The sequence below is a fragment of the Phragmites australis genome, chromosome 20 (genome assembly GCF_958298935.1).
Source record: "Phragmites australis chromosome 20, lpPhrAust1.1, whole genome shotgun sequence".
Lineage (NCBI taxonomy): Eukaryota > Viridiplantae > Streptophyta > Magnoliopsida > Poales > Poaceae > Phragmites > Phragmites australis.
In genome coordinates, this window is record NC_084940.1 from 3,628,100 (window position 1) to 3,640,800 (window position 12,701).

The following is a 12,701-nucleotide window of genomic DNA, read 5'->3' on the forward strand; positions in this document are numbered from 1 at the left end:
CTGAGTAGCTGGCGGTCATGTCGGCCTAGGCGGCGATCAGACCATTGGGGTCGAACATAGAAGAAAATAATACTAAGTAGACCTGACGGTCAGACCAGATTCATGGTGGTCAGATCGCTAGGTCTGACGATTAGATTGGCCTTAGTGGCGGTGTGACTCCTGACTATGGAGTTTGACTGGAAATTTAACCGGACAAGTCAGAACCGGCGATCAGATCGATGACACTTCAATGAGGTTGCCGACGAAGGCTCCGATGATGCATTCGACCATGGAGGGTACCAAAACATTCTACAAGGCTCGAGGAGTGTTTCTTTGATGATTTGGATGACATGCACGAGGCCAAACTCGAGGATCCCATGGATGAAGTACATGTCTAGGGTGGAGCTCGGGTCTAAACCAAATGGGGACTGATTAGAGCTCGGGTAACGATAGGTAAATGGTAGTGAAAGTCTCACCTCAACGTGAGAAATCTTTCTAGGGATTTGACCAACTCCCGTGAAGCTTTGATTCGAAGATCGGACTTTAAGGTGGTGGTTGGCCTCGAGGTGGAAGAAGTCACGGGGAAGCGTCTCCGGCAAAAGATGACGGTGAGAAGGAGCTCTAGGAAGCCTTGAGGGGAAATCCTCTCCGTCGATATCCAGCCATTGTGGTGATCGAGGTGGTCTCCTCTCTCTCAGTTTGGTGAAGAGGAAGGGAGCGAGGGACTGAATGAACGAGAGAGAGCGAGTGGGAGTTGGTCGGTGGCTTTAAGTGGCGTCTCTGTGCTCCGACGGTCATACCGCGAGCAGGACTCACGTACTGAAACCCTTCATTCTTTTTCCTATTTCTTTTTTCCCTCTCCTTCATAAATGGCTTTGAGTCTTTTTAATTATTTTTAAATAATTTTCACTCATAATTTATATGGTGAAAACACGTATTGATCAATGACGTAACATTTTTGAAACACATTTTAATACTTAAAACAACACTAAAAACATGAAGCATGATGCCATGATGCGTATATATATTTAATAATTAGATTATGATTTTAAAGTGTAACACATGTCATCCTCATAATATATGATATATTAGAGATTATATAGTTATTTAGTGCCATATCGTGAATTTATCTGGTTCTTTCGCAGTAGCAGCGGCATCACGGTGCCAAGCTAGTACTTGTGAGGATGTGATGTGCCATGGACAAACGATAAATTTTACTGCCCTAAATAGTTTCAAATAACAGTGTTAACATACGGTGCATATAGCTGTTGCAGCAACATCGAGGTCAGACTAGAGTAAGTTGGATGCAATTAACTGGACACACTGCAAGAAAATCTTCCCTTCCCAACCGATCAAAACCGCCGTGCCTGGTAACTTCAGTCTTCGTTTCTCTGTTCCTTCACTTGAAAGCTGGGGGTGCTTCTCTGCCCTTCTTTGTCTTCTACGGCCTGAAGGATCACCTAAGAAGTGATATAAACTATTTGTTTGTAAAACCGGCGAGGAGCTGCGGCAATCACAGCAGAGAGATATGGGCACCTGAGTTGGTTATGGGACTGGAACTTTAGTGGGGCTGATGAGATAATTATAAAGAAACTATTACTACTATTGTTATTGCAAGCTTGTTATTAAAAAATTATAAAAATATCATTAAAATTATTATTCAAGTGGTATCTTTGTAAAAAATAAAAAACCAAAAAAGTATTTGCAAATATCCCAAAGGAAAATTGTCTTTGCGCCAATAGATCATACAAATCATGTGAAGGTGAATAAACAAAAACCTATCAACATCGCAATTCTCTGCATTTTCTTTTTCCTGGAACACTAATACATACGGCAATGCCGATCCAGCTATGCTTCTTGTACTTAATTATTCACGATCTGCGTAAGTTTCAGCAGCTCCCTTTTTAATCAGAGGAAATCTTCCAAAATCTGCTGTCCAAGGACAGACGGAAGCACTGAATGTTGCGAGCACAGATTTGACGATCACGGAACGGCCCCCATTATTTTGTTTTATTTTTGTGTGTACGCATCTGCCAAAGATGGCAAACGCCAAGTCCGACTTTGCCTTCTTATTGAATTGAAGATGCCTTCCTTACTGAATTGCGAGTGTATGATTGGTCACTATCTGCAGTTTATCTGCTGCTACTCTTTAGACAAAGACAACCAAATTTGTTCGTGGAAGCTGTGAATGGTTAGCCACTTATAGTACAATAGAGTCTAAATTCAGCCTAGTGAGCTAGCAGCTACGAGCATTTGCATGATTGCATCCGGTTGCTAATTCGAGCGAAGCAATTAGGCGGGTGGTGATCAGATGCATCCCTTTTCTGCTTCTGCCGAGCGGTTGCGAGCAGCGAGCCTGCCGCTGCGACAACCGGAGACCTCTTTCTTTTTTTAAAAAACAAGACTGATAGGAGAGCTGCATTTTATATTAAATAGAGGTAGCCTGATGGGCCAAAGCTATCAAACGAATAACAAGATCAAAATGACTCAAAACAGGTCAAAGAAAGACTTGCCAAAATATAGGGATAATGACTATTCTCTCTTGACGAGGTGGCTGAGGGATCATGCACCAGCGAAAGTCTAAAGTGTTGTCTTTTCTATAATTTTCTAAATAATCCCACTTGTTGGGTGCTCACTATCTAAAGTGTTCTTGTGTTCTACTCTTTTCATATTTTCTAGCATACAAGTATGATAAACGACATAATACCTTTACTTGGAGTATTTTGTCTGAGGTCATATCGGACCATCATTGGTGCACTGAAGAAGTTGCTGGCTATGAATTACGATGAGGTGCCGATTGTCTGATCCATTGTGCCAGGCTAGACTATATGCGTCTAATGAACCTACACTCAGCAAAGAGGTGGTGCCCGATCTCTCTGTCACACCTGCATAACACACAATATCAGTTACAAGGCCAACCTCTATAAGACAATTTATCCGATGTCCACAACCTATTCGGACTCACGAGCTAAGCGAAGAACTTGTATTTGGTGACTCCCACGCCTTCCGAAAGAGAGTGCGGAAATTTTGGTCTGTTGAAGTCAGGAACTGTGCCTTACAAGCTGTTCTCAACAAGGCTGATGCACTGCACCATTATCACTGTGAGTGCCGGGAGTGCCGGAGCATGGCTCTGAGAAGAGAAACGTCGTTGATCTGGAGTAGGGTTGGGAGAGTTTCGTAGACGGGAAGAAACAAATGCAATCGTAAGACTAGACCCCACTTATTTCCCTGCAAATAATATGGTTCCGAATTTGCATCAATCATGCCGCATGTTGTTCCCTGCGCTTTTACGGCGGTGATCTCGGGTGTTCAAACAAAAGATCTTGTGCTTATGTATTATTGCATTCATACAAATTCCTAAGATTTGGACTTTGGAACAGAACGTTTTGCTTGGTTGGTAGTGATTTCGAGCACCATGTCAGGTGTCGCCCCAGTATCGAACCGGACTGACCATTTTTTTTAACTGAACGGTAGAACCTGTGTCATAATCCCTACTACTTAAAACAACCCAATGACGGTAGTCGATGCATCGTTTGTTCAACACCAAAAAAACTATCAATCTTTTTATTGACTATATTCAGGGACAAATCTAGTCCAAAAATTTAAGCAGGAACATACCAATTACTGGATCTAAAAATTTGAGCACGAACACACCAATTACTAGGTCTTTACAACCTCATAAAAAACTAAATTAATCTAAAATCCACTGAAAAATAAGAATTTAAACAGTAGATCTAAAGTCTACTGAAAAATAAGAATTGATCGCAGACTCTGCCCATGCTGTATTGTAGGCTGTCTACACGATGGAGAGAGAGAGAGAGAGAGAGAGAGAGAGAGAGAGAGAGAGAGAGAGAGAGAGAGAGAGAGCATGAGCAGCTGATGGGAAGAGAGAGAGAGAGAAACGTCTTCTCCACAGCCAAAAATCCGGGAGCACTGCCCCCCGGTAGTTAACGAGCAGGACCCGTTATTTCCTCCCGCTACCTTCGGGCGCCGCGCGGCCACGACCTCCCCCGTCCCGTCCCGTCCCGTTCCGTTTTGACCTTCATCAGCCGGTAGTAGTAACCCACCGCCGCAAGCATCCCACCGCGCTGAGCTGAGCTGCACGACGGACGCGGCGGCCCAACCCACCAACTCCTCTATAAATCCACCCGCGAGTGCCCCCACCTACCGTCTCCGCAGCCTCGCTCGCTTTCCCCAAATCCACCACGGCGTCAGATCGGCTCGGAGGAGGCGACGACTTGCCTTTGCTTCCTGCGCAATTCTTGCGTTTTCTTGGAGTCAATGGGCAGCGACTACGTCACCAGCCTGCTGATGGGCGCCGCCGCCTCTGCTCCGGGGCTCGACTTCGGCGCGCTGGACGGCGGGTTCTTGGAGACGCTCTGCGGCGGCGGTGGCGACCTGTTCGGGACGGCGGCGGGGGGCGGCGGGTCCCGGGAGGGGTCGTCGGTGTCCGACCCGGCGTGGGCGCGCGCGAGGGACGGCGGCAATGCCAGGAAGAGGAAGGCGCCCGCGGGAGCCGGCGGCGGGAAGGGCGAGGAGGCCTGCTTGGGCAAGGTGGGGGGAACGAGCAGCGCGGAGAGGGCTCCGCCATGGCCTAGCTTTCTAGTTCGTGATGTGTTGGTCTCATTCTGATTTTTGGTTTGGCAGGTGGGGGAGGCTAAGGGGCCGGATGGGAAGAGGTGCAAAGTGGGCAGCGGCGAGAGCCCGGTGAAGCCGAAGGTGGAGGAGGCGACAGCGAGCGACGGCTCGGTCGGGGACAGGGGGACGAAGCAGAGCAAGGGGAAGAGCTCGAAGCCGGCGGTGGGTGAGGAGCCCAAGGACTACGTCCATGTCCGGGCGAGACGAGGGCAGGCGACTGACAGCCACAGCCTTGCAGAGAGGGTAACACACTTTACTTCCGCTCGTTTCCTGCCATTGTTGTGCTTTCGTTCGAATTCAGAATTAAAATCTGTGTTGTTCGCGGCTTAATAGGTTAGAAGAGAGAAGATTGGCCAGAGGATGAAATTTCTTCAGGACCTGGTGCCAGGATGCAACAAGGTACCATCATAGGGTTCTAAGACAGTAAAGTGGTGCATCAAAAGTGTCAGTTGGTACCCATAATTTGGCTAATCTGAGGGAATTCTCTATGGTAGGTGGTTGGCAAGGCACTCATGCTTGATGAGATTATAAACTACGTTCAATCGCTGCAGCAGCAAGTTGAGGTGAGGAGGATGCCACTTATATTTGGTTGCGTCACACGGTCGCAGCTCAAAATTCTGATCCTTTTTTCTGTTTATTACACTTTCAGTTCTTGTCCATGAAGCTCGTGACCGTGAATCCGCAACTTGACTTCAGCAACCTGCCTACACTCCTACACAAAGATGTGAGCTTGAATTATCTCATTTCTGGTGCTCTAGATCTATGAAATAATCCACCCCTAACATATTATTTCCTCGGTAAATTCAGATGTACCTAGCATGTGGCCCTTCACAGAGTTCGGTCTTTCCATTAGAAAGTGCTGGTGGGGCTTTTCCGTTTTGTGACCAAGCAGATCTCTTCCAGTCCTTTGTTTCGGGTGCTATGGAAGATCAGTGTTCTCTAAGTCTGTTAGACACAGCTCTACCCCACACAACCAACCCACAGTTTGCTTTTCAGAAGCAGGTGATTGTTGCCTGAAGAACTAGTAATTTACATGATTAATGAGAGTTAATATGAATCTTATCATAATACTGCTGGCCCCCATTTTTTTTTGCAGCAAAGGGACTTCTGGGAGGATTGTCTACAAAATGCTTTGCATATCCGCAGTGAGCAAAGCCAGGACGATGGGGTTTCAGCACCGGAATTTGACGGTATGCGTAAACTGATGATGATCAGTTGTATTGCACACTTTGGTGATTATGTTTGACTAATTGTCAATATGGTGTGATTAATGCAGGTCAGTTACAAGCTGATTCTACAAATATTGAGTTCTAGTCCCTGGTAATCTCCAAGGTTGATATTTTTGTATATAGGGAGTATGAAGACCTGTGGCAAGTGAAGTCCTAAGCTGACTGCCATTAGACTTTAGGTCTGAGAACTGATTAATTTCATGATATGCTGGATGTACGGCAGCTTGATTCTTCTCATAGAGATCATATCGATCTCGTAAAATTAAAGTAGATTGTGTAATAGATATGGTGCAAATATTACAAGCACCGTCCTCCAAAGTTCTAATATGTAAGATCTAGCTGGTATTGGAACGATACCATGTACTGTTGCATTTTATCTGAAGATGAAACGTATGAGGTATTTCTCCTCACATTGCTACAAATGTTTCTGCTCCCGTCGTAATTTTTATTTTTGAGAGCATGCTCCATCGCATTTTGTTGTTGCAGCTTGCAACTGAGTTTGCCATATACATCCAGGGCTCATCATAATAATGAAACTGTTATATCCAACTCTAGTTTGATCCAATCAATTCTAATTATGCGACCTATAACATACAAACTTGCTGCTAAACGTGATCTGAAATTGGTGGAGAAATCAGAAATGACCAGACAAGAAGGGTCAGACCGAGTTTACATTTTTAACCATGGTTAGCAAATACATTCCCTTTCAAACAACCCACCATCACAATTCATCTGCCAAGGTAGAAATGGTCTACCTGTAGCCTGTCCGTCGTTTACGTAGAAACACACGGGCGTCGTTGTCGCCCAAGTTCGGTAGGTTAGCCATCGCTTTTTTCTCGCTTCCTGCTGGATCTCATTTCGTGGTACTGAACTGTGCTGCCATCCATCCACGCCGCAACTGCATCTTGTCCACTTTCGACAAAACGCCATTGCTCGTCTCCTACTTGCTTCAGACGTACAGAAGAACGGTAGCACCAGTCGCATTTATGTACCTAATTCATTCAGAAGTGGCAATTGAACAAGCTTCGCACTCAAGCCTGCAACAGCAGGAACGAAGAACTGAAGAAGAAAGGAGTCTACATAAACGGCTGGAAATTCAGTTGTCGATCCAGGGAAAAAATGTCATCAGGGTCACTCTTACAAGAGCATAGGGCCATTGCCAATTTCCATATTGTCCGTTTAGAATCTTAGTCATATATGCTGGAATTTGCTGTGCGACATGGTCAGTGAAAATCTTTGAAACTTCTGTCCTGCAGCGTAGAAGCATATTCCTGTATCCAAGGTTACACCAAAGTCTCCTACTGTCAGCATCCAATTCAGGCTGTGCTGTCTCCCAATTCTTGTGCCCAATTTCCACATGTGCTTTAAAAAATACGATGCGCATTCTGCACTGATTTCTGGAAGTAGGTTTCGTGTCGCGCTCGACCCCCGGTTCTTCCTCCATGGAGATAGCCATTTGATCGTACAAATATTGCAGGTTTTGTCCTCTCTGAGAGAGTGGTCTGGCTGTTGAAACGGCTGAAATGTGTACAGCTCATCAGAAGATCCTATATGTGAGAGTACGTAGGATGTTTGTAGTACTAGCCAACAGTGTTTCGAAGACTTGAAGGATGTCCTTTCTTGCAAGAATGATTCGCCTTAATGCTTGAAGGTGCCGCGTGCTAGGCCACTATTAAATGGAAAAAAAAAATTCGTCTTGTGCAGATAAAGTAAACGGATACTTGCAGAGGCTGTTCACTGAGAGTTTGTTGTAAATTCAGACAAATTTCGTCTTCAAAGATCACATTGTAAATTCAATACAAGTTCGATGAAAGCTTGCTGTTATTCTAGTCAGTTTTGTTCTTTGAAGCTCTCATAGTTAGTCCAATATATGTACTATTGAAGTTCTTGTCGTTTTTCTAATTGATATTATCTCTGTTTCCCATGCTTGGATACAGCAGACCTACATGCTTAAGCCAGGCCATTTCCCACTTTATACCTGTCTGCATCTGCCCTGTTTGATGACCTTGACCTGCCTAGCTGTAGCAGAGCTAGTTTTCAATGCACACTGCAAAACTGTTTGGCCCAGCCACTGGAAGGCTGCTCAAGGAAGGCTCCATTAATCAGTGAAGGATCACAGCCTCAGGATGCAAAGCAGGCTGCGCCGGGCATCGCCATCACCTGCCAAATTCGCCGATCCTGTCATGATGCAAACATATCCTCCAGGCTTTGGCGCCTTGTTGCTCCAAGGCTCCGAGGCCTGTCACTCATGGTAAATTGGCAGTGGAGTGATCGGTGTTCGGTACTCTTCCTACGCTGCATTGCCGCTCCTCCTCTCAGCGCTCATGTACTCCTTCCACTGATGGTGCCCATGGTGGTTGCTGCCTCATTTCGCGGTGCGGAATGGACAACCAGCGTGCCGGCGGATAATGGATGATGGCGCGCGTCGACGTCGATCTTTGGATCCAGGGACCTACTGCTTCGCAGCCAGTGGAAGCCTCTCTAAACTTGTACCATAACAATTTTTTTTGCTATGGACGAGAGGAGGAAGCTGGATGAGCTCTCATCTGTATCCGTCACTGTTTGTATCCCTCTCAACGCGGTTGTGGATGCGTTTGAGCGAAAACGATGACGACCGGATCCGGATGGCAACAGCTTATGATCCAAACGTTTGTGATCCATGCGTGATGGAACTGTAGCACGAGATCAGCGATCGCTGCACAGTGCTAGATCTGAAGCGTTGAACAGACCGGATGGACGGCCATTGCTTCCATCCAATCACGCATCCAGGGCCTCTCCATAAAGCTCATGATGGCGTCTCCACGACATGAATTAATGCATGCATGATGGGGATCAAATGTTGATGGAAATAGAAGAACATTTTGATTATAAGTTATAAAGTTGATTAAACTTTGATAATACATTCAAAATTAATCATCATTTAATCATACGTCACACATAGACAGTTTATAATAAAATTTATTTTTCACACCTCTTACGTACATCTCAATAGTGTAGAATAGTCTATGATATATCGCTCATCCACATAAAAGATGCAGGGAAAGGGAGAAGACGCTCGAAGAGGATAAGAACAATAATCACAAGCGATTGATCCGGCCGGCACCCGGCCAATCTTATCCATGTGAAATTAACGTTCTTGCTCGCTTCCTTCCGTGTCTTGGCAGGCGGCATGGTCCCGGCTCTCGAGCACGACAACGCCGATGGGCGCCAGCCCTGTGGCTGTGGCGCGCTGGGACTCTCGGCGGCCAGTAGTTACAGCGAAGAGCAGAGCAGTATACTGCTACGGTTTCGTGTCATCATGGAGCCGTGCACCGACGAGTGTCGATCCCGCTCTATCCAGCCCCGGCGCCCACACCGCACGTCCTGCCTGCCTTCCGCGCGCCGGGCGCGGACCGTCTCCACGGTCGCGTGCCGCGGCTCGGCGACCAACTAACCGCGTCTCCACGGCTCGAGTCAAGGTGCATGTGCAGACGGGACCCGGATTTTAAAGGTGTGATTGGCTACATGTATGGACTTTGTAAGTGTGAACTGTATACATAGTTAAGATATAGTAGTTTAAGTAGAGTTATATTTGTTGGAAAGAGAAGATTTGATTGGTTCTATCTGTCTAGATAGTTGAGTTTTATTTCTGTTTAGTTAATCGAATATGAGACTTCATGAGTGAATGTAAGAGTTAACACTGTAATTAATTACTCATATGGAGATAATTTTATGATATTAATATGTATGAATTGTATATACAAGCTGAGAGAAAGTAATCTGAATGTATGAACTATATATGTAACCTGAAGGGAAGTAGTATAAGTGAAATCATATTTGTTAAAAAGAGAGTCTGATTTCTTTATCTGTCCAGACAGATTAAGTTTTTTTTTTCTATTTGATTGAGTAAATCTGATACCATATAAGTAAATAAAAAAGTTAAGATTATGATTAATTACTTATAGAAAGATGATTATATAACACTGACACGTAGACTCACTTATACGAGCAAATGTGTATTTATCAGACCAGGCTGCAAACGATATTTATATTCATCAAGCTAGGCTCGAACAATACATACAGACAACCAAACACATTTTTCTCTAACATTATACGTATCTTAAGCTCATGCTACGTATCCAAGTTAAGCTCATACCGGCAATAAATCAGACCCTTGGAATTTGGCATGCTCTTGAGCCGGCGCCGGACCGGCAGTCCCGCCATCCGAAGCCGGCTGGTAACGCCATGACGGGGCTGTGGACCTATCAGCAGCCTCGACAGTTCTTTCTCTACCCACACTACTGATAACACGAGTAAGCTTCAAAGATTCATCACTTGCAAGGTAGCACCACCGAATGTGCAAACACTCCACGTACAAAATCTAGCCTGAAGCACGAGACCCATAGGCCAAAACAGACAAGCTGAAAGACCTATGGCCATCGATGCACAACCCATGATGTCCGGTCAAAACTAGATGGTAGTTGCCATCACTCATTCACCCAAGCAAAATGATGTCCACAGAACAAGTCTAGCATAAGCATACAATGGTGGGAAAGTATCTCCAAGCAGGGCATTTTCCTACGAATGATATGCAACCAAAAGTACGGAGCATTTCACTCGTCCTCCTGGCTGCGGAGCCTGGCAAGCTTGTTTGTGACCACAATGTCGAGTTGAGCGGCACGCTCGACAATCTCCTTGCGCTTGCGGGTGGAGACATTGTGAGCAATCTCAGCACAGTATGTCCTGTTTGCAGATAATATGGAGTGAGCAAAGACAGCAATCACAAGCTCAAAAGCAAGTGGCATATTAACAGCACATTTAAGGAGTTAAAACCATCAATCAGATACGTCAGACATAAATTTTAAGCTCGCTGAAATGGCATTCTCAAAGCTATGGCGACGAGCACTGTGCCCCTTTATTCTAGACTACTTGGCATACTAGAATACTATGCTGTCCTCTCCTCCAGGGGTCAGCTATGTTCTAAATCAGCTTTCTAGTATGATTATGAAGTAAGATAACGGTATGTGGCTTTCAAAAGCTGCCAAAAGGTAAAAGAGATAGATCACCTGTTGTGCATCATAAGCAGCTCCAGCTCAGAGACATTGTGGACAACAAACTTCTTGAACTTGTTGGGGAGGTAGTGCCTGGTTTTCTTGTCAGAGCCATATCCAATGTTGGGCATCAAGGTGCATCCCTTGAACTTCCGCCTGACACGGGAATCGATACCCTTTGGCCTTCGCCAGCTTGGCTACACAAAACAGTATCAGCGAAAATTATCCCTATCAACTAAAACCAACAGAAATGGCTATGCTACATGAGGTGAATATAGAGGCCCATGTACTAAGGAACTTCTACAGAGCTTTCTTTATAGGATTCCACTAATGCATAGAGCTAGAGGTCATACCCACACGACCTCGTTCAATTCAAGGGGACAAAACGTTGGCAAGTTTGGGCACAGAATAGCACAATTTTAAGTCACTCAGATGCGAACGTGGTCCGGACTAATGCACAATCGCAGCATTGGCACAGTACAGTTCCAGTTATCCTAAGCTCCAACATCAGTAGCATTTCATCAGTGTGAATTAGTAATCTCCCTTCAATCAAGAGGAGCTTGGTCTGTTCTAACAATTCTAGGCACACAGTTGTCAAAACCGTAGGAGGCGTCCTAAATGAGCAATGCTTCCACGCACGGAAACACCACTTCTCCACTCGCAAATCAAGTTACATGTCGGGCTGCAAGCAAAAGATTCTAAACTAACACAATTTAACGATCTGCTACTCGTATCTTCCAAAATTGAACTGGGCCAAGGAATGCAAACTAGTGAACATATCTAAGCAACGATGACCACATGACCTGGTTGCATTCGTGTGCTGAACCTAACGTAAGCTAACGGGGCCGCCACTGTATCAACGAGGAGCACCGCCGCCGCTTCGTCTAAAGGTAGGAGAGCGACAGCCGAGCGCGGGAAGAGAATGGCTGGCTGGGTTTACCTTGAGGCACTTGTAGCGGTCGGTGTGGGGCCTCTTGAACTGCTTGACCCGCTTCTTCACGATCTTCCTCGTCAGCAGCGGCACCGCCATCTGCGCCGAGCACAAGGTCACAAGCAATTAAACACCAGCCGGACGGAGAAAAAAAGCCACGGGTCCCGGACGAAACCAACGAGGTCAAGAACGCGATGGTCGGAACCATGCTGCGACGAGAGTTGGCGGTGGTACCTTGCGAAGCCTGCGGCGAGGATGAGAGCGAGGCGGCGGCGGCGGCGTTCGTGGGGTGGTGGCAGAAGACCTCGGCTCTTATGGCACCGAGAGAGAAGAGAACCCTAGGGGTAGTGGGCTGCTCCGGCGATCTCTTAGATGGGCCAGATTGATCACCAATAATAATCGCGATGTGCTACTTGCGGCAATAAAAACTTCAAGCTTTTTCGAAGCTCCTTCGTCGGTTTGGGTGTTGGCTCCGACTGTAGTCGCTGCTGTGATCGTCGATGACGAAGAAGATCGAGAACTTCTTACAAGTTTCACGTTGTAATGTTTCTCTGAGGTCTGTAATCTTAATGTTATATCAATAAAATACCAATCCGATTCCTCTTTAAAAAATTCGTGATCTGATTTTTAGTGGGCTGAGCGGGTCGCTATATTTTCTAAATAAAAAATATAAATAATAGTAACCTGATACGTGTAGACGGGACAGGGCTCGGCTGCCGCTCGTGCAAGCGCGTCGGCACATGTCAGAGTCGAACCGCGCATTGGCACGACTCCTCTCGACCGATCAACTCTGCTCACGTCTCTCCGCGAGGGCTGCATCGGGTCGGCACCGTACGCGCGGCAGGCCAACGCATCGCGGGGGCGTTGCGCGATACAAGTTTTGTATTTTATATT

The 12,701-nt window shown here is 46.0% G+C and overlaps 2 protein-coding genes across 2 annotated transcripts; one reads left to right on the top strand and one right to left on the bottom strand.

Moving 5' to 3' along the window:
* The first annotated feature begins 3,927 nt into the window (after positions 1-3,927).
* LOC133902210 (transcription factor BHLH089-like) lies at positions 3,928-6,268 on the top strand. The gene is made up of 8 exons (XM_062343809.1): positions 3,928-4,533; positions 4,627-4,860; positions 4,951-5,016; positions 5,112-5,180; positions 5,267-5,341; positions 5,425-5,619; positions 5,714-5,807; positions 5,894-6,268. The coding sequence occupies exons 1-8, from the start codon at positions 4,261-4,263 to the stop codon at positions 5,929-5,931; spliced, it is 1,044 nt and encodes a 347-aa protein (XP_062199793.1). The 5' UTR covers positions 3,928-4,260; the 3' UTR covers positions 5,932-6,268.
* Positions 6,269-10,241: 3,973 nt separating this feature from the next.
* LOC133902466 (large ribosomal subunit protein eL32z-like) lies at positions 10,242-12,198 on the bottom strand. The gene is made up of 4 exons (XM_062344061.1): positions 12,042-12,198; positions 11,817-11,906; positions 10,892-11,073; positions 10,242-10,568 (listed from the first exon to the last, which is right to left on the bottom strand). Exons 2-4 carry the CDS (start codon positions 11,904-11,906, stop codon positions 10,439-10,441), a joined length of 402 nt encoding a protein of 133 aa, XP_062200045.1. The 5' UTR covers positions 12,042-12,198; the 3' UTR covers positions 10,242-10,438.
* Between the last annotated feature and the right edge of the window lie 503 nt (positions 12,199-12,701).